The sequence below is a fragment of the Thamnophis elegans genome, chromosome 16, assembly GCF_009769535.1.
Source record: "Thamnophis elegans isolate rThaEle1 chromosome 16, rThaEle1.pri, whole genome shotgun sequence".
Taxonomy (NCBI): domain Eukaryota; kingdom Metazoa; phylum Chordata; class Lepidosauria; order Squamata; family Colubridae; genus Thamnophis; species Thamnophis elegans.
In genome coordinates, this window is record NC_045556.1 from 21,806,854 (window position 1) to 21,828,279 (window position 21,426).

The 21,426-nt window shown below is 45.8% G+C and overlaps 1 protein-coding gene across 1 annotated transcript; it reads left to right on the top strand.

Annotated features, from left to right (window-relative positions):
* Positions 1–12: 12 nt before the first annotated feature.
* On the top strand, positions 13–20,026 carry HACD3 (3-hydroxyacyl-CoA dehydratase 3). The gene is made up of 11 exons (XM_032232612.1): positions 13–147; positions 1,686–1,728; positions 3,982–4,055; positions 8,303–8,467; positions 12,599–12,650; positions 12,734–12,844; positions 13,206–13,333; positions 15,496–15,608; positions 16,314–16,420; positions 17,647–17,778; positions 19,387–20,026. The coding sequence occupies exons 1-11, from the start codon at positions 67–69 to the stop codon at positions 19,461–19,463; spliced, it is 1,083 nt and encodes a 360-aa protein (XP_032088503.1). The 5' UTR covers positions 13–66; the 3' UTR covers positions 19,464–20,026.
* Positions 20,027–21,426: the final 1,400 nt, after the last annotated feature.

A 21,426-nucleotide genomic window follows, 5' to 3' on the forward strand; every position in this document is an offset into this window, starting at 1 on the left:
GCCGCCGCCGCCTCCCCGCCTTTGGCGCCGCCTCCCCGGCTGCTTCCTTCCCGCCTGGCCGGCGCGATGGCGAGCCTGACCCCGCAGGTGCACTGGGCGCAGCGGCATCCCGAGCTCTACCTGCGCGTGGAGCTGAGCGACGTGCAGGTGACCCTGGGGAGGGGAAGGGGAAGGAGGGGGGCTGCCCCCGGGTGGGAAATTTTTTGGGGGGGCTTGGCTAGACCCGCCATCCGAAACCGCCTCGCCTGCCCCTCCCCTCAAATGCGCCCAGTGGGAAAAGCACGCGTGGGGAGGGGGCGGGAGGGAGGGGGACCCCCATTTGGTACCCTGCATGCATCAGCCCCCACCCCACCCCTTCCAATGCATGCCAAGCCCTGGGGCTGGCACTGCCCTGCAGCTTCCTGGGTGGGAGGGGGTGCTGTGAGCAAGGACAGTGGTGGGCTTTGCATGGATGGCATCCCCCGCAGGGCAGGTGGGGCATTGATGATGCCTTTGGGTGCCCTGGACCTGACTACGCTTCCTGGGGGGTGAGCTGGGGATGAAAGAGGATGTGCCTTTTGCCCCAGGGTCTTTCTAGGGGTCCGTGCAGGAGCCTCCTAGGCTTCAGTGGGGCCTGCTTAGGCTTGGCTAGAAAAGGGGAGGGGGAGAGAAATGCCCCAAAAGGAGAAGGGGAAGATGGGGGAAACCATATGCATGCAGGACGGTAAGTTAGGACCCCCTCCTCCTTGGGTCACACTTATTTGATGAGCCTTGCAAAGATCCTGGCAAGCGGGATCTGGAAGGGAGCAAAGCTACCCCTACCCTTGATTCAGAGGTTTTTGCAGAGGAGGGGAAGCCGCCAGGGCAGACGGCTGAAACGCCTCCCTTCCACTCTTTCTTTTAATGTACTTTAAAAAAAAACAACCTACGTATGTGGGAATCCAAAACGCATGGAAAATTGCTCCCACGTTTTCCTGTAAGATCCGGCCTTGTAGCTATGAAAGGATTTGTTGCTTTCTTGTCCCAAATAGCCTGAAAGAGGCTGCAAAGGAGAATGCCAGCCAGAGAAGAATAAAATTATTAGAGATCCTTCATGCTCTCTGAGCTTGATTGTTTTCTTGAAGACGTTTCATGACCCAAACTAGGTAACATCATCAGTGCTGGCAAGGAGTGTGGTTTGCTGTCTGTTTATCTTCTGATGCCTTGCCTGTTCAGTGTTGGTGGGGTCTTTAGAGGCCCTTTGGTTGGGCTGTTTACTGTTGCCTTTTTGGCAGTTTCTTGATTGGGATATTGTTTATGGGATTGTTGGACTGATGTTGACCTTGGAATTAACATCACTCCTTACTAGCACTGATGATGTTACCTTGTTTGGGTCGTGAAATGTCTGCACGAAAACAAGCAACTTCAAGAGAGCACCAAGGACAGCTCAGGGTTTCTTCTTCTTCTTCTTCTCCTTCTTCTTCTGCCTCCTCCTCCTCTTCCTCTTCATATCTTCCCCTCCTCCCTCCTCCTACTCCTCTCCACAACTCCTCACTCCCTTTTGCACTGAAGATGTTACCTTGTTGGATAATGAAATGTCTGGAAGAAAACAAGCAAGCTCAGAGAGCATCAAAGACACATCAGTCTCCTCCTCCTCCTCCTCCTCCTCCTCCTCCTCCTCCTGTAATTGAAAGGTAAGTAACCATCTTTATTCCTTTTTTTCCCAGGATCCTGAAATTACTATTACGGACAATGTGCTCCATTTTAAAGGTAAACCAATTTCCTCTATTTCCTCATAGAAAAATATCTTTCAGAGAAAAAAAGCATTTCAATTTATAAAATGACAAGTATAAAGGCGTTATAAATTATAACGATACATTATAAAGAAACCGTCAGGAGTAATAATTTCCAGGGAGTTCGTCACGCTACAAGCCCAGATCCTTTCAAGGTAAAATTAGCGTTTCCAAAACCACTCAAGGATTCATTTTGACGATTTAAGATTCTTGGGATTTTAAGATTGCATTTCTAGGGAGAGATAAACAACCTGCCTACAAATTTATTGATCCTGATTTAATTCTCGCACTTCCCTCAAAGATTATCTTGTTCTGGGTTGCTATTCCACTGAATCCGGATGCATAAAATATGTCCCCTGATGCAGGGGTCTCCAACCTTGGCAACTTTAAGCCTGGCAAACTTCAATTCCCAGAATTCCCCAGCCAGCAAATCTTTCTGGGAATTGAAGTCCGCTAGGCTTAAAGTTGCCAAGGTTGGAGACCCCTGCCCTGATCCGTGTATGATAATTTATGCAACACAACGGATGTGTTCCCCAAGGAAACTGGCATAATGTAAATAGTCATAGACTTAACAACCTCAATGGAGGCCAAAATGTCTGTTGCAAGGTGAGACAGTTCTTAAGTGAATTTTGCCCCGTTTTACAATCTTTCTTGTCACCGTTGTTACAAGAATCACCGCAATTGCAATTGTTAACTTAGTAACATGGTTGTTAAGTCTTTCCCGTTGACTTTTTCTTGTCAAAGGCTCTCAAAAGGGGATCACATGACAGTTGGCAAGTGTCCAAATTTTGACCCTGTGACCATAGGATGCTGCATAAAAATCGGTCATGAGTCCCTGTTTTCAGTACCGTTGTAACGATGAATCATCGTAAATTGAGGAATACCTGTTATTGGAATCACCGAACAAACAATGTATTATTCCCAACATCCTTGTTCCGGATTTTTCAAACAGATGCCGTCTATGGCCTCATTTAAATAAGATCGTAAAATTTTCATACCGGGCCTGTTTTTTTTTGATCAGCGTTAAGATAACCGTAACTCCTTTTGATGTTGGATTTTAAGAACAGGAGGAGCTCACTGTCATCTGGGACTGTTATGTAAATGTTTATTTGCTGTGGGAAAAAAGTGCCTTTGAATTGTTTTGCAAAACCTGCCCTCCCGCATTTCACAGAGGCCCTTGTGCTGTCGAAGGAAAGCTTTTGAAAGTATTGAAAGAAAGAAAAAAGAACCATTTGACTTTGTAGAATTTGAAATCTGAAATGGTTTGGGGGTCTCCTGCTTGAGCAAGGGGCTGGACTAGAAGACCTCCAGGGTCCCTTCCAACTCTATTCTGATTGATTGATCACTGGAGGTTTTGACGACGAGGCTGGACAGCCACCCACCCTTTCCCCCCCAAATAAGACCTCCCTGGATAATAAGCCCAATCGGGCTTTTGAGTGCATGCGCTAAAATAAACCCTCCCCTGAAAATAAGCCCTCCCCGAAAATATTGCAATGCAGCAGCAGCCATGCGGTGACCACACTCACCGCCTCCTGCACCTCAAAAATAATAAGACATCCCAAAAAATAAGGCCAAGCGCTCATTTTAGGGGTCAAAAGAACATGACCCTGTCTTATTTTCATGGAAATACAGTATTTGAAATGTTACAAGGTCTCCAGCTTGAGCAAGGGGTTGGACTAGAAGACATCCAAGGTCCCTTCCAGTTCTATTCTGATTGATTGATTGGAATGGTACGGGGTCTCCTACTTGAGCAGGGGGTTGGACTAGAAGACCTCCAAGGTCCCTTCCAGCTCTATTCTGATTGATTAATTGATTGATTGATTGTAATGGTACGGGGTTTCCTACTTGAGCAGAGGGTTGGACTAGAAGACCTCCAAAGTCCCTTCTAGCTCTATTCTGATTGATTGTTTAATTGATTGATTCGCTTTCTGTCTTGTGTCTATATTCGTGCCAGGGCTCAAGCCTGAATGATTAACAATTATTTCCCAAAACAATCTCAAAATTATGCTTTTTTCTCCGAGTTCCTCCTCCTCTCTGTGCTGCTGTTCCGCCACCCCCTTTTTCAAGAGAAATGTGACATTTTGACATTTAATTTGGAAAGCCTCCTTAGAAACTTCCTCCTTAGAAACTGCCTCAAACTGTCTCATTAGAGAAGGATCCGATTCTCTACAGTTATACAATTGCTTTTCTAGAATTGGTAAAAATAGGATGTATATTTTTGGTTTTCTAGCCCAGGGCCATGGAGCTAAAGGAGACAATATTTACACATTCCAGATTGAGTTCCTGGAACCAGTAAATCCTCAGGTAAGAGTTCAGTACTTGTTGTCTAATAAAAACAAATATCAGTATTTAAAAGGTGCCCATGATTTTATTTTGGGACTGTCAGAGCACAGTTAAATAAATTCAGTTACTTTTCAATTGTACAGGTAGTCCTCACAACTTCTGTTGCTGACCGAGACAATATGTTAAAGTGAATTTTGCTCCATTTTACAACCTATCTTAATAAGGTTTTACAACCTTTCAATTGATAAGTGAATCACTGCATTTCTTAAGTTAGTCACCCGGTCGTTAAGTGAATCTGGCTTCCCCATTGACTTTGCTGGTCAAAAGGGCGCAAAAAGGGATCATATCAGTGGTGGGTTCCGGATCCTGTTGCAACCAGTATGGATAGTGCAGGGTATTGCAACCGTCATAAATATGAGTCAGTTGTCAAGTTATCTGAATGCAAATCATATGGCCATGGGGATGCTACAGTGGTGCTAAGGGTGGAAAATGGTCATAAGTCACTTTTTTCAGTGACTTTGTAACTTCCAGGGTCACTTATTGAGCTGTTGTAACTCGAGGACTTCCGGCATGCCACTTGATTTCTATAGACCTATAAATGCATCTCTCCGGCTCAACTCACAAGGTCAAGTTCACACATCAAGAGTGGTTTTTTGGAGATCCCCAAAAGCATGAAAGCAGAAAACGCTAAGCCAGCCTTTTGCCCCTTGTCCTACATAAATACATCTTGTGTTAATGCTAAGCAGGCTGAATGAATGAAGTCGATTGGTTTTTAACTCGCCAAATTAAACAATAGCAGGAGGACAATTACGTATTAGCACAGAGTGAGCCCAGAATGAACTTCGACCTCTTTGATCTGATACAGTGTTCAAAGTATCAGCCAGTTCATTGTTACTCAACCTGAGCAACGTTAAGATGTGTGGACTTCAACTCCCAGAATGCCTTAGCCAGCCTGCATTCTGGGAGTTGAAGTCCACCCATCTTAAATGTTGCCGAAGTTAATAAACACTAAGTTATTTAATACAAGCAAATCATTTAAAAAGCAGCAATAACTAAATTCAGTAATGCATAGCACCGTTCCTGATGGACTTGTAGGAAGGTAACATTTTGCATCTGCCTTTTTGGGAAAAAAATATATTTCTGCATATTTCAGGGTCTCCAACCTTGGCCACTTGAAGACTTGTGAACTTCCAACTCTTAGAATTCTTCAGCCAGCATGTGTTTGTGGCCCACCAGGAGAGCTGGCAGCAGATTCAGACAGTGAGGAGGTTGGAGAGGAACATGGGCCAGTCCTGGAGTCTGGGGAAGGCTCTGATGAGGGCTCTGTGTCGGAGACAGAGAGATGGCCAGGGCCGTCTGGCAGTTATCAGCTGTCTTCAGAGTCAGACATCAGTGAGGCAGACGAAGAGCTGGAGCTTGTTCCCAATGTGTGCATGACGAAGGGAACAGCTAAAGAACAGGGGTTGATTTAGAAGTAAGGCCACAGGTGGACGATGAATGGCCCCTCCCAGAGGGAATAAAAGAGGAGTGAAAGGGTAGTGGAGTTTGCAGGAGACAATAAGTTCATTCCTACATTCTTGCCAAGTATCGTAACATCTGAAAGATATTGGCCTGGCCACTCTCCAAGTCTGATAAAGGTTGGTAATTAACTATCCTGAAAGACGGTGGGAGAGGAAAGACTTTGGAGGAGAGGAATTCACTGTCAATTAAATAAAAGGGGTTTATTGGGACGAGAACTCGGCTTTGTGCTGCTGGGGAAGCCTAGGTCAGAACAGCATGACTGGCTGAGGAATTCTGGGAGTTGAAGTCCACCCATCTTAAAGAGGCCAAGGTTGGAAACCCCTGTGTAACAGAACATTGCAGCAAGAGTCTTTATCAAACATCACATCTCTGCAAAGCCCAACTGGTTTTTCCAGGGATCTTATGCCTGTAGAACTGGATCTAGGTTTTATTTCAGAAGCTTTGGTTCTTTGGGGACAAGCCAGGTGGACACATAACAACCACAATTGCATTGGAAGGCGTGGAGATCCAGCCGCCCTGCAGATAGAATTGGCTCCCCTGAATTGCTCAATCATATTTGCACCCAGACTAGAAATTCTGGTCATTCCAGCCTCTCGTGAATGTGGCTTATGAAGTTTGCCCACTGAGTAAACCCATTTCAGGCCCAGCAAATTGTAGGCAGGATTGTGCGGTCAGCAATAAGGGCAGGAGGCTCATAGAGTACATGGCGAGATTACTAGGTGTGCAGAGGTGGAAAGATTGGGCACCACCCACTACGCAGAGTGAAGTTGGCAGGTTTTGCTGCAATGAATAAATGGGCTTTTTATTAGGAAAAAAGGCAGTATCTACAGTTATTGGTGACTGGAAACTCCTTAAAGACCTTTTGCATGAAAATGTCAAAAAATAATAATTATGATTTATGGTTTTGAGGATCAGATAGGATGCAGAAAGAAGAGTAAGTTAATGGAAAGAGAGAGATTAAAAGATATTTGAATTTATTATAGCTGTGAAGACTATTGGAAGCCACTTTGCTGTATCTTTTTTCCCCCTGTTTTTCTTCAACATTTTCTTCCATTTCTTGCTTTTTCTGTGATTTCTTTTTCTTTTTTCTTCCTTTATATTACTTTGTACAGATAGTCCTCAACTTATGACTCCAAATGAGCCGACAATTTCTGTTGTGAGATTATTCTATTCTACTCTACTCTACTCTACATTTCTATTTCTTCTATTTTTCTATCTCTATTTCTATTTTTCTAACTGTCTGGAGTGAAATTTAAGAATCCTGGGAAATACAGGCCAATGGTTGGCTCAATTAGAAATGAACACAAGGCAAACCCAATTGTAATAAATAAAATTTACAAAATCCAGGGGAACATTAGGAAAAAGCCTGATCGGGCACACTTTTGGTAATTGTACCACCTTTAAATTCAACTGACCAGTCACCAAAACAGCGACTTGTTGGTGTGTGTGTGTGTGTTTGTACACAACCCATCCGACACAGAATAACCTTGCTTCTGGAGAAGCTGTTTCTTTTCCTGACCTCAGTCTCATGAGGAACTAACTTGTTCCTGGGTAAAACCAGAATGCTTTATAGATCTTGATTTGAAAGTTATTTCTGGATCATGCAGCAGCCTTCCAGAGCTGGTGTCTTCCAAGGGTCCATGATGGCATGTGTGCCATCGCCAGCTGCTCTTCCAGGTTCCATTGCGCACATGTGCACCAGCCAGCTGCTCTTTTTCATGTTCCGGCATAAGCATGTGCGCGGCCAGCTGGTCTTTTTGTGAAGACTAGCTGGCCATCTTCCATGCACATGCCAGAACCCAACAGAGAGCAACTGGCCAGTGCACATGTGCATCGGACCAGTTGTATGGCACACATGTGCACAACGGAACCTGGAAGAGCAGCTGGTGATGTTGTACGTTCCCACAGAGAGGACTGTGTGCCATAATTTTGCCATCACAGTTCTAGAGAGTTCCTTGCAATCAATAATATATCAGTTTCATGCTGGAGGCTAAAACATACAATGAACAGTTGCAGGAACTGGGCCTGGCTAGTCTAGGGAAGAGAAGGACCAGGGGAGACAGGATAGCAGTCTTCTAATATTTGAGGGGCTGCCAAAGAGAGGAAGGAGTCAAGCTATTCTCCAAGGCACCTGAAGGCCAGAGAAGGAATAAATGGATGGAAACTGACCAAGGAGAGATTCAACCTGGAAATAAGGAGAAATTTTCTGACAGTGAGAACAATCAACCCATGGAACAGAAGTTGCCTTCAGAAGGTGTGGAAGCTTCATCATTGGAGGCTTTCAAGAAGAGATTGGACTGCCATCTGTCAAAAATGGTATAGGGTCTCTGCTTGGGGGTTGGACTAGATGACCTACAAGGTCCCTTCCAAGTCTGTTAATCTAAATCTATTTAAGATGATCAAAAGGCCTGGAGATTAAAACATACAATGAACAATTTCAGGAACTGGGCATGACTAGTGTAGGGAAGAGAAGGACCAGGGGAGGCAGGAGAGCAGTCTTCCAATATTTGAGGGGCTGCCACAGAGAGGAGGGAGTGAAGCTATTCTCCAAAGCACCCGAAGGCCAGGTAAGAAATAATGGATAGAAACTGAACAAGAAGAGATTCAACCTGGAAATAAGGAGGAATATTCTGACAGAACAATAAAGGGTAGATATTAATGCCTATTTTTTTTTCTATTGTGCATTCTCACCGAAGCCCCTTTTCCTTAAACGAGGGTCTGTTTTCTCCCCCCTCCTCCTCTTTCAGCCGGTGTGCAAAGTGACTCAGAGGCAGCTGAATATCACAGTGAAGAAGAAGGAGAGCCACTGGTGGGAGAGACTGACCAAGCAGGAGAAGCGGCCGCTGTTCCTCGCTCCAGATTTTGACCGATGGCTGGACGAATCGGATGCCGAGTTGGAACTGAAGGCCAAGGTGAGGGCAGGTGGCTGACACGGCTTTATTAATAAGAACGTCGGGAAGAGAGGACTCCTCTGGTGGACATTAAGCAAAGAGATTTTCAGCCCAGAGCCCACCTGTCGGGTCTATCCAAACCAGGGGTGAAATCTTATCAGTTCGAGCTGGTTCGCCCAAACCAGTAGTAAAAAATACTAAAAAAAAGTAAAAAAACCCAAAACCTTCGATTGCACGTTGCACAGCCAAAAATGGGTGGGTGGGGGTGGGGGTCCATTTTTGCTCCAAGCAGGCTTCCCTGAGGCCTACTAGAGAAAAAACGGGGAGTGCTGAGAAAGAAAGAAGGAAATAGAGAGAGAGAGACAGAGAGAAAGAAAGAAGGGAGAAGGAAAGAGAAAGGGAGGGAGAGAAAAAGGAGAGGAAGGGAAGACTACAATCCTGGCACTAGACGCAGCTTCAGAGAATAATCCAGGGCTGAAAGGGACCTGGAGGTCATCTAGTCCAACCCTGCTCTAGCAGGACATTGTTAAAGTGAGTTTCTGTCTTTTGATCCCCCAGTCACATGACTACATAGTCACATGACCACCACCACCACCAAGCCACGCCCACAGAACCGGTAGTAAAAAAAATTAGATTTCACCACTGGTCTAAACCCTCCCATCACGTGCTGTAATAAGCATTCTGCAGGTAGTCCTCGACTTACGACCATAATGGAGCATGTCTGTACAGTCGTAAGTCATGATGCTAATAAATGCGGAGTTCCGGGAATTGAAGTCCACGGATCTTAAAAGTTGCCATAGTTGGGGAACCCTGTCCTTAAGTGGGGCCCTCTGCCCAGGTATAAAAAAAATGCTTTGGATTATGTCTCTTAAGTCTTGCAATTGAAAACCAGTGCAACCATCAGATATAACATGATGAATTTGCCCCCAGGTAACTCTTAGCTGGCATCTGCATTAGATTAAAAAGTAGAATGAAAAAAAAGAAAGAAACCCAACTCTTTCAGAATTAACCCATCTTGTGCAATGCCTGTGGTTCTTGTGTAAGCTCTGGTAAAATTTCACAATTCTGAAATTTCTGGACAAGTTAGTACTCAGTTGAGATGATGCCAAATCACCAAAATCTTGCAAGATTGTTTTTGCTTTTTTTGTTTTTAAATGTTTGGCTGACATCCAGGGGAGCTCAGGGCTTGGAAAAAAGTTTGCCAACTCTTGTTATCACCTTGTACTTCAATCTTTGGCATTTGGAGAAGTAAATGGGCCTCTCAGCCTCAACCCTGGGACATTTGCCAGTTTCCACTTTATATTGAGCAAAAGTGATTTCTCTCTCTCTCTCTCTCTCTCTCTCCCTCTCCCTCTCCCTCGGTACAGAAGGACAGATCGTCCTTGGGCTACAACCACAATTAAGGCCCACACTTCTGCTGCTAAGTGAAACATTCAGCTGAGTTTTGCCTCCTTTTATGACCTTCCTTGCCACAGTTGTTAAGTCGGTCACTGCAGTTGTTCAATTAGTAACATGGTTGTTAAGTGAATCTGGCTTCTCCATTGACTTGGCAGAAGGTCACAAAAGGGGATCAGATGACCTCTTGACACGGTCACTATCATAAATACCGTATTTTTCAGAGCATAAGCGGCGCCTTTTTCCCCTCTAAAAGAGCGTGGAAATGTTGATGCATCTTATACATCGAACACAACTATTTTTGGCCTCCCGAAGCCTGCAAAGTGCTCCTGGGGCATTTTTGCCTTCCCCCACCCCCAGAACCATTCTGCAGGCTTCAGGAGGGCTGGGGGAAGGGAAAAATGCCCCCATTTCGGCAAAAAACCTGGAGTGCTCCTGGGGGCCGGGAAGGGCAAAAACCATTTTTTCCTGGCTTACCTATTTGAAACCTTGGTGCATCTTATAGTCCGAAAAATACGGTAGATGTCTGAATTTTGATCACACGACCAAGGAGAGCTGCAATGGTGGTTAGTGTGAAAGTGGTCACAAATTCCCTTTTTTGAATGCTGTTGGAACCTTGAATGGTCACTAAACAAACAAAGGACTCTTCCACGTGGCTTAAATCAACAGTCTCCAACTTTTACAGCTTTGTGTGGACCGGTGGGGAGCGTGACGGGGGGGGGGGAGAGAGGATGGTTTCACATGAGGGGTGAGCAGTTACACACAGCTCCATTTGCACCCACTACTCACACAAATGGAGCCTGCGTGAACCCTCGCCCAACCTTTCCACAGTTCTGAACAGGCCAGGGCTCGGTAGTGGGTTGCAGCCTGTGGATTGTGGGGGCCCTGCCTTAAATCATCTTAACAATGGTCTTGGTCTTAAAAATACCCAACCTACCTCGTTAGGTCAATCAACTCCCTCAGGCCTATTGGCCTAGCCAGGTCTTCAGGACCTCTGGAAGCTCAACAGGGATAAGGGCAACCTCTCTTCAGGGGGGAGAAAATGCCCTGCTACCTAGGACCCCGCAATGTCTATGGGGATTCTCCATCATCCAGGTCATGGTTGTCCCAAAAGTGCTTTTTTTTTCAGGAGGCAACTGGACTTTGTTTTTTTCTTTTGAAGACATTTCGCTTCTTATCCAAGAAGCTTCTCCAGCTCTGACTGAAGGTAGGCATCTATCCCCACCATCCAGTCAGAGCTGAAGAAGCTTCCTGGATGAGAAACGAAACATCTTCAAAGAAAAAGCAGACATTCCAGTGGCCTCTTGAAAAGGCACAACCTGGAGGACTGAGAATCTCCCTAGACCCAAAGCAGAGAAGGGTTCTGCCCGATCCCAGCCCTTCCGAGGAAAGAAAAAAGCAACAAGGGAAAGGCAGGGAAGGAGGCCATGCCACTAGAGACCCCGAGGAATAAAGGGGCGCTCCATAACCACTGGCAACTTGAAGATGTGTGGACTTCAACTCCCAGAATTCCCCAGCCAGCATTCTATTACTTTAAACAAAGCTTTGCTGTTTAAGAACAGTTACGACTCAACTGGTACCAGCCACATTAGAAACACTCGACCAACTATTGTTAAAGAAATAATGACATTCTGGGAAGCTGACACATAAGCATCATAGATGGTAATAATCTAAGCCTGGGATGGCGAACCTATGGCACAGGTGCCAGAGGTGGCACGCACAGCATTTTCTATGTGCACGCGCACCGTCTCTGGCTGCTCTTCTGGTATTCATAGGCGCTGGAAAACAGACTGAAAACGGCCCAAAAAACCAGGCCATTTTTGGGGGCCATTTTCTGGGCTGTATTTGGGGCAAAAACAGCCCGAAAAACGGCCTGAAAATAGCCCCAAAATCACCAAAAAACAGGCATGCGTGGGCCGGCCAGCTGGTCTTCGCGTTTCTGGCTCTCCAGTGTGCGCTCACATAAATGCATGTTCCAGTTTGAGCACACAGTGCCGAAAAGGTTCGCCATCACTGAATTCCAAGCCCTTAATGGTCTCCAACCTTGGCAACTTTAAACCTGGAAGACTTCAACTCCCAGAATTCTCCAGCCAGCTTTGCTCTGGGAGTTGAAGTCCTCCAGGCTTAAAGTTACCAAGGTTGGAGACCCCTGACCTAGACGATGGATCATGCCCCCTGCTGGGTTTGGTAAGGCAGGCATATGAAATCATGCGTTACATTGCATTTGCCCTGCCGTAAGGCTTTCTGGGACAATAGGAACGCGGTGGCTCAGTGGCTAAGACGCTGAGCTTGTCGATCGAAAGGTCAGCAGTTCAGCGGTTCGAATCCCTAGCGCTGCATAATGGAGTGAGCTCCCGTTACTTGTCCCAGTTTCTGCCAACCTAGCAGTTCAAAAGCATGTAAAAATGTAAGTAGAAAAATAGGAACCACCTTTGGTGGGAAGGTAACAGCGTTCCGTGTGCCTTTGGCGTTTAGTCATGCCGGCCACATGACCATGGAGATGTCTTTGAACTGCGCTGGCTCTTCGGCTTTGAAAAGGAGATGAGCACTGCCCCCTAGAGTCAGGAACGAATAGCACATATGTGCGAGGGGAAGCTTTACCTTTTAAGGCTTTCTGAGTCGTGTGTCCCAATCCATTTGGCATACCAAAGAGCAGCCAGTTATTTACAAATAATGTATCAACCGCGAGATTGAATCCCTTCTGGATGAGAACGTACCAGTTTTCATGCTGTCTCTTTCTCTCTTTCTAACGTCTAGGAAGAAGAGCGGATAAACAAAATCAGTCTCAAGAACAGAATCCCCAAAGACCGTAAGTGTCTCCACTTCGCAGTTGGCCATCCAAAGTTGTCTGCCCTTCATCCTTTGCTAACTTGGTTCTGTAACCCCTTGCAGCTTTCCGACACTTGAAGAGGGGCTATTTGTTCATGTACAACCTCGTGCAGTTCCTGGGATTTTCCTGGATCTTTGTGAATATGACCGTCCGGCTGTTCATGCTGGGGAAAGGCAAGTGGCACAGTTTTGGTTCCCCTCCTTGTCTCCATGCCCAAGAAACTAGAATGGGCTCAAGGGGGAGTTGCCTTACGAGGCCTGTGGTTTGAACTGCACCAGGTCACGTGTTCCAACTTCTGTAGTTGGAGCTTCTGGGAAAGTTCTAACTTCATGTTAGCTGAAATCCATGTTATCTGGATAAGGTTGCGCAAAACATTTGAAACGGGTGCTTCACAACCCATGGAAATTGGTGCCGCAGTGTTATCTTTTGCAAGATGCCTAAAATCGGTCTGAAATCTATTCCTGATTCCCTTGCATTTAGTAGGTCTCCTTCCTTCACACTCCAATTACAGGTAGCTATCTTATGTTTTTGCAGAATCTTTCTCAGATACTTTCCACATGAGTGCAGACATGATGTACTTCTGCCAGACGTTGGCCTTGATGGAGATTGTGAATACCTTGATAGGCCTAATCAAAGCTCCTTTAGCTCCTGTTTGTATCCAGGTAATACTTTTGCAAACCACTTTGGAAAGTGTAAAAACTCATTTTTATGGGGCTGGCTGAAAGTTTACTTTGTCAGTTTAAGAGATCAACCAATATATCTCTTTAATACTTTCTGTCTTAGAGTAGAAATGGCAAAGGATTGTATACTACATCATTCTGTTGTTAATAATTCTCTTGAGCGAGTCTTGGGCATCTAATGATGTGCAAAGTTTTGTTATCTTGTTGAAGCTGTCCAAAAGCTTCCTGCCTTTGATGCTTCATTAAAGGAAATCAAAGATTAAAATATCAGACTGGAAATCTGGACGGTGTGAGTTCTAGTCCTGCCTTAGGCATGAAACCCAGCTGGGTGACTTTGGGTGAATCACAAAGAGGTAGTGAGTTCTAATCCTGCCTTAGGCAGGAAAGCTGTTGGGTGACTTTGGGCCAATCGCCAAGAGGTGGTGAGTTCTAGTTCTATTTTAGGGTGGGTGGGTGGATTTCCAGAATTCCTGACAAGCATGGGAAAATTAGGAGGCCCAGGCAGTTCAAATGAATATAAAGATTTATTGTAAACTTATGCTCTCTACAAGAATCTGAACTACTAACAAGAATCTGAACTACTAATGGTCAAAGCAAATTGGTGGTAGATAAGAGTGAGTGGAATTTAAAGAGGGCTGGACTTAGTTCTCATGTGGGCACAAAGGGACTCGAGACTGACGACACATTTGATGCTTCTCTCAGCCTGGTCATTTCCTCAGCCAGCACCTATGGAATTCAAGCTCTCAGATTTTCCCAGCTGGTTCACACAAGCTGGCTGAGGAATCAATCAGCACTGTTTCTGATGGGCTTGTAGAAGGGTATCATTTTCCATCTGACTTTTTGGGAAAAAAGTATTTCTGCATATTTGGGAGTCCCAGAAAGAACCCGTGTCTTTTGAAATAGCAGGAGTCTCTAGCCTAAGCCACTTTAAGACTTGTGGACTTCCAACTCTCAGAATTCTTCAGCCAGTATGGCTGGTTGGGAAATTCTGGGAGGCAGTCCACTCAGCTTAACATTGCCAAGGTTCCTGAGCTGGTGTCTTGAATTTATTATTATATTTCTATGCCGCCCTATTTCCAGAAGGGACTCAGGCTTCTCAGGCCCATGTTCCCCAGCTAAAATGACTATGGTAACTGACAGTAGTGCCCCAGGTATGGGTAGCTAAGGAAAGTTGTTTCTAGAGCAGAGGTGTCCAACCTTGGAAACTTTGAGACCTGTGGACTTCAATTCCCAGAATTCCTCAGCCAGCCTGACTAAGTCCAAAAGTTTTAAAATTACCAAGGTTGGACACCTTGTTCTATCTAGAGAGTTCCTTGTGGTCAATAATATATCAGTTTCATGCTGGAGGCTAAAACATATGATGAACAGTTGCAGGAACTGGGCATGGCTAGCCTAGTGAAGAGAAGGACCAGGGGAGACATGATAGCAGTCTTCCAATATTTGAGGGGCTGCCACTGAGAGGAAGGGGATCAAGCTGTTTTCCAAGGCACCTGAAGGCCAGACAAGGAATAATGGATGGAAACTGAACAAGGAGAGATTCAACCTGGAAATAAGGAGGAATTTTCTGGCAGTGAGAATAGTCAACCCATTGAACAGAAGTTGCCTTTGGAAGTTGTGGGAGCTTCACCACTGGAGGCTTTCAAGAAGAGACTGGACTGCCATCTGTCAGAAATGGTGTAGGGTCTCCTGCTTGGGTGGGGGGTTGGACTAGATGACCTACAAGGTCCCTTCCAACTCTGTTAATCTGTTATCTGTACCTCCAAGATCCCTTCTAACCCAGTTATTCTCTATACCCTGAAGCCACTTTTGCCATTCTGCTAGTTTTGTCTATGTCTATATCCTACGCTGTATAGTTTTTCTGGGACAGAAGCTGAATGAATTAACAACACAGGTCTAATTCTCCATCATTCCCACAACAACTTTCCCACCTCCATGATGGGAAAAGGAATATATCTGCTTCCCCTATCTCAAAAATAAGTGGGAATTCCTAGACATTCCAACTTCTGAGGACAGCAGCCTTATGAAAAGCTTGGCTGAATCCCACTGAGGTTTGTTCCTTGTTCGGAGTGTATATTTGAAGCGTCTGATCTTGGAAGGGGTAAACCTTCCTCCCACTCCTGACCTCTCTTTCGACCCCTTTCCAGATCTTTGGGAGGAATTTTATACTGTTTGTAGTTCTTGGAAGTGTGGAAGAAATGCAGAGCAAAGCAGTCGTCTTCTTCATCTTCTACATCTGGAGCACGATTGAGATCATCAGGTATTTGGGGCAACCCCCCCCCCCCCATTCTGCCTGAAATCCTTTGCAGAATTCTTGCCTGTTGCCATCTCTACATTATCATCTTGGGGTCCCCCAAACCCCCTTACACAACTTTTCTGGGCAACTTTAACTTAACCATTTTATTTTAATTTGCACTTTTAATCTTGATTTTTAAGGCCTGGATAAAATACACAGGGACACGGAGGCTCAGAGGCTAAGATGTTGAGCTTGTCAATCAGAAAGGTCCCCAGTTCAGCGGTTTGAGTCCCTAGCACCGTGTAATGGAGTGAGCTCCCATTACTTGTCCCAGCTTCTGTCAACCTAGCAGTTCAAAAGCACGTAAAAAATGCAAGTAGAAAAATAGGATCCACCTTTGGTGGGAAGGTAACAGCGTTCCGTGCACCTTTGGCGTTTAGTCCTGCCGGCCACATGACCACGGAGGCGTCTTTGGACAGTGCTGGCTCTTCGGTTTTGAAATGGAGATGAGCACCGCCCCCTAGAGTCAGGAACGACGAGCACATATGCGCGAGGGCAAACTTTACCTTTACTTTATAAAATACACATGAAGTTTACTAAGGAACATCTAACACTTTCAGTGTGCTGGTCAATGAGATGTAGGGTGTGGTTGTTGCTACTCCACTCCATTTCCTTGCACCAACCAGGTAAGTGATGAGAGATGACCGATATTTGTGGGTTTCCTTCTAGGTATCCCTACTATTTGCTTTCCAGCATCGACATAGAATGGAAAATTCTTACTTGGCTTCGATACAGCCTATGGATGCCTCTCTACCCACTGGGAATATTGGCAGAAGGTACGTGGGAGAAATAGGGATGAATAAACTGCTCTGGTGAGACATTTAGTGACCGGAAAAAGTGACTTATGATGGCTTTTCACACTTATGATCAGTGCAGCATTCCCAGGGTCCCACATGATCAAAATTCAGGTGCTTGGCAACTGCCTCATATTTATGACGGTCACAGTATCCTGGGGTCACATGATTCCTTTTTGTGACATTCTGTCGAGCAAAGTCAATGAGGAAACCAGATTCACTTAACAACCGGCTCACTGATTCGCTTAACAACTGTGGCAAGACATTTCACGTAAAATGGGGCAAAACTTACTTAACATGTTTCGCTTGACAACAGAAATTTTGGTTGTAAGTCGAGGACTATTTGTATTATTCCTCTCTCTCTCTCTCTCTCTCTCTCTCTCTCTCTCTCCCTCCCTCCCTCCCTCCCTCCATACAAGTGCAGGTGGTCCTTGCTTTACAAACATTCATTAAGCAGCCATTCAAAGTTACAACAGCAATGAAAAAAGGGACTTACAATGGTTGCAGCATCCTCAAGGTCTCATGATGAGAATTCAGGCAGCTGGTATTTAAGATGGTTTGAGCATCCCAGGTTTTACTTTATTGTTGTTTGCAACTTTCCCGGCTGACTTCCAACAAGCCCAGTCAAAGGAGGAAATCAGATTCACTTAACAACTGCAGTGATTCATTTAGCCTTGGCAAGAAAGGTCATAACATCAGTCATGGTTCACTTAACAGGCAACTTGATTAGCAGTGGAGATTCTGGTCCCAGTCGTAGTCATAAGTTAAGAACTAGCTGTAGCTTGTGGAGAGGTTGGCTTGGCAGCCACTGCCCTGCCTTTGAAGCTCAAAGCAGCTGGGTTGATGGACGGGAGACCACTCAGAAATCCCACAGGGTTTGACCGAACTGGGAAGTTCCATTTGAAACTTTGAAATCATGAAGGAAGTCTTGGCTTGGCAGCCCCTGGGTTGCCTTGTCTGGGCTCTGAAGGCTGGGATGATGGACCCTCAGAGCGGGAGACCACTCAGAAATCCCAGGGTGAGCAGTTAGCCGAACTGGAAGGTTGCACTTGAGTTGGCCTTATCTGAGGCAGCTTTCTCTGGAGGGTGTATGTTGACTTTGCAGCATCTATTCCCCCTTGTCAAGCCTCTGAAGCTTAGCTCGGTTTCTACCCTTGTTCTTTGCTCTTCTCCAAAGGGCCTTTTAACTCTTTCCTTTCTGCTTTTAGCTGTCGCCGTGATCCAGGCCATTCCTATCTTCAACAGCACCGGAAAACTCAGCTTCACCCTCAATTATCCGCTGAAAGTCACCGTCCCGTTTTCCGTCTTTCTGCAGCTCCATCTCATCTTGTTATTCTTAGGTGAGTTTTCAATGGGCAAAGGGGTATCCTCTATACCAGGGCAGTCAAACGCAAGTGCCACGAGCCGAGTCCGGCCCGCAGGGTGCTTAAATCTGGCCCTGGAAATATCAAGGGACTGGGTCACAGCGCCTCCGCCTCTGACCTGATTCGCGGTGAGACAATCGTAAGCCATCTTGTATTCTCTATCGAAAGCATCTGGAGGGAGAGGAAGAAAATATCTATAGCGCAGGATTATGCAGGCAGGGAGGCAGACAGAGTAGGTAGGTAGGTAGGTAGGTAGGTAGATAGATATAGATAGATAGATAGATGATAGATAGATAGATAGATAGATAGATAGATAGATAGATAGATAGATAGATAGAGATAGATAGATAGATAGATAGATAGATAGATAGATAGATAGGATAGGATAGGATAGGATAGGATAGGATAGGATAGGATAGGATAGGATAGGATAGGATAGGATAGACAGAAGATAGACAAGGGAGATAGAACAGATAGACAGATAATATTGTGGCCGCCAGCAGAGCTGGCAACTGATTCAGACAGTGAGGAGGTTGGGGAGGAAAATGGGCCAGTCCTGGAGTCTGGGGAAGGCTCTGATGAGGGCTTTGTGTCGGAGGCAGAGAGGGGGCCAGGGCCGTCTGACAGTTATCAGCTGCCTTCAGAGTCAGACATCAGTGAAGCAGAAGAACAGCTGGAGCCTGTTCCCAGTGTGTGCATGCGCAGAGTGGCCAGACAAGAAGGGAACAGCTGAGGAACAGGGGTTGACTTGGGAGTAAGGCCACAGGTGGAGGATGAATGGCACCTCCCAGAGGAAATAAAAGAGGAGCGAAAGGGGAGTGGAGTTTGCAGGAGACAATTAGTTCCCTTCATTGGTTCGTGACTCTCCGAGGCTCCTTGCCAAGTTTTGCAGAGATCCGTCCGGCAGCTCTCCAAGCCAGATGAGGCCTGTGACTGTAAATCCTCCCTTGAAAGACTTTGCTGGATGTCAATGAGCGGAATTCACAGCAAATTAATAAAAGGGTTTTTTGTCAGGACCAGGAGTTTCCTTCATGCTCTTGGGAAGCCTCAGTCAGAACAGTTTTGGCGGTGAGATCTACACAATTCCCGCCCTCCTTTTCCTGACCTCTGTTGGTCAGGAAGACAACCAAGATGCCAAGCAACCAATGGCCATGCATGGAGCTCATACAAGTATGGGAGATAGAAAATCAGTTGGGAGGCCATGATGCAGCATGGAAGGAGATTGGCTTGCTCCACTAGTTGTGAACAAGAGGAGTCTCTCTTCTGTGGCAGCTTTGGGAAAATCTGTTATCCTCATTGTCCACTATTTCTCAACCTTGGGGACTTTAAGATGGGTGGACTTCAACTCCCAGAATTCCCCAGCCAGAGAGTTTGGGAATTGAAGTCCACCCATCTTAAAGTCCCCAAGGTTGAGAAATACTGCCAAGATGGTTTCTCATGTTAACTGAGGAATTCTGAGAATTGAAGTCCACCCATCTTAAAGTTCACAAGGTTAAGCAACCCTGCCTGGATGGCTCCTTGGTTTTTATTAGGGTTTCTGATCTTGAGAACGAAAACTCATCCTTCCTCCATTTTTCCTTTCAGCGCCGTTTATCCTTTTCCGTCACATGTACAAGCAACGCCAGCGACATCTTGGGCCCAAAAAGAGGAAAATGCACTAATTGGAGTCTCTTTTTTTTCTAATCTTCCTGGAAGATGGGTGCAGGGGGTGGGCTTTGGGCTCTTCCAAACCCTTTTCTTCGCCTGTTAACCCAAAAACCAATTTTGTAGTCGCAATGACACATGTCTTCCTTGCCTGACACCAGAAAATAGAGCCGTCCAGCTAACATTTTCCTTTGCACCTCACTCCCTTCTCGGATAAGCTAAACAGGGGGTCCATGCTAAAAATCTCTTTCTTATGAAATAGACCCAGACCCTTTAGTGAAAAGAAAGCTGCTTTCCGGGGGGGAAAATAGCACAAAAACTCTGCCGCCCGAGAGATGCAGAAAGAGATTTCCAAAACACCAACTTGAGGAGGATCTAAAGAACCTAGAAACGTAGTTAAGACTGAGCAGTAAGTTTCCTGTTGCTTTAAAAGAACCGAGTGGTTTGTTAGGATCAATTTTACTTTTTTTCCTCATCCAGACAGCAAAAATGACTAAATCTAGAGGGGCAAATTCATTGCCCGCTTCTTCCTAGTGGCGTTCTTGTATTTGATTTTTTATCGTCTGTAAACTTCCTGACGCACAAGTAATAAAATCTCAGACAAATTTAAAATGAGGGCAGGCCTCTGCAGGAAAACCCCAGGGAGCAGAGACCTCTTGTAATAAGGACAGGGCTGATTCAAATCCTTGTAGGTTTGAAAATGTTGGTTTCTGGTTTAAGAATACTCACCATGTCAACATGCTGAATCTACAGTACTAGATTCTAGGAAAGGTGCCATTCGGATATTAAGGGAAGATGATGAAGCTGCATCTCTTTGGGTGAGAGTCACTCACAGCAATCTGAAAAGCTTTGGATTTTCGAGGCTATGTGGAGTTTTTGTTGTTTCTCCAATTGCGGAAAATGGGTTTTGGATCCCCCAAGTTCTGGGCTAATTTTCCTTCTCAGCAGCGAGAGCATTTGGTGGTGGCATTTAACATTTTTCACCCCTCTTAATCTTCAGCAGGGTTCCCCCATCCCCCCGGGTACCTGGCAGAGGGGGTTGTTAACGTATTCGGAGTTGGGGAGGTTAACGGTTTACAGTGCAGGCACTTTGTTACGAATCTGTGTTGGCAAGTTTTGGACAAGGCAAATCAAAGGCCTATTTCTAATAATAAATGCTTCTAAAAACATCTTGTTTCTGCATCTCTGGCTTTGCAGTAGGTAGATCGATATTTAATTATTATATTGCCCGTGTGGGAGAGGTTTCATTCCTTCACCTGGTTGTGTGTGAACATCTGTGCAATTCAAAGACCAGGCTGGGAGAGGCAGTCATCCAGCAGCTTTTCAGCTTAACTTAACCAGTAAACTCCAGGACAGCTTCTGACTTGGATAACCATCTCGGCTGCGTGCACCAAAAGCCACGGAGAGGGGACAATGAGGCTGTTGACACGGTGTGTCCAGCCCAGCAATTGTTACAGGCAGGGGTGGGTTCCGGCAGCCACAACTGCCAGTTTGCTTGTGCTAGATGCACACATGTGCAGTACAATAAAAACTGTTCTGCAGATGCGCAGAACTGACAAACAAGATGGGGATGCCTATGGGGCTGCCCAGAGAACCGGCGGTGCCAGAGCTGACTGCTTGCACGCCAGCAAATATGGCTCCACGTTCCACAGGTTCACCATCACAGAACTAGGTCAATGATGGCTAACCTTTTTGTCATCGCGTGCTGAAAGCACATGCACACTCACTGGCACCCGTAATGCAATGCACACCAATCCTTCCCGTGCACCCCTTTGTCCATACGTGCGTGACGCCTCTGTGCTCCCCGCACTTTTGCACGCAACCCCCTCCCCCCCATGACATGCTTTGTGCCTAGGTGGCCTCCCTGCAGCCTCATGGGAGCAAAAACGGACCACAGGGAGGGCCGCACTGTACCTCATGGCCCCGTGCATGCATGCACTTCTCCCACATGTGCCTCGTCTCCCACACATACGTGGCAGA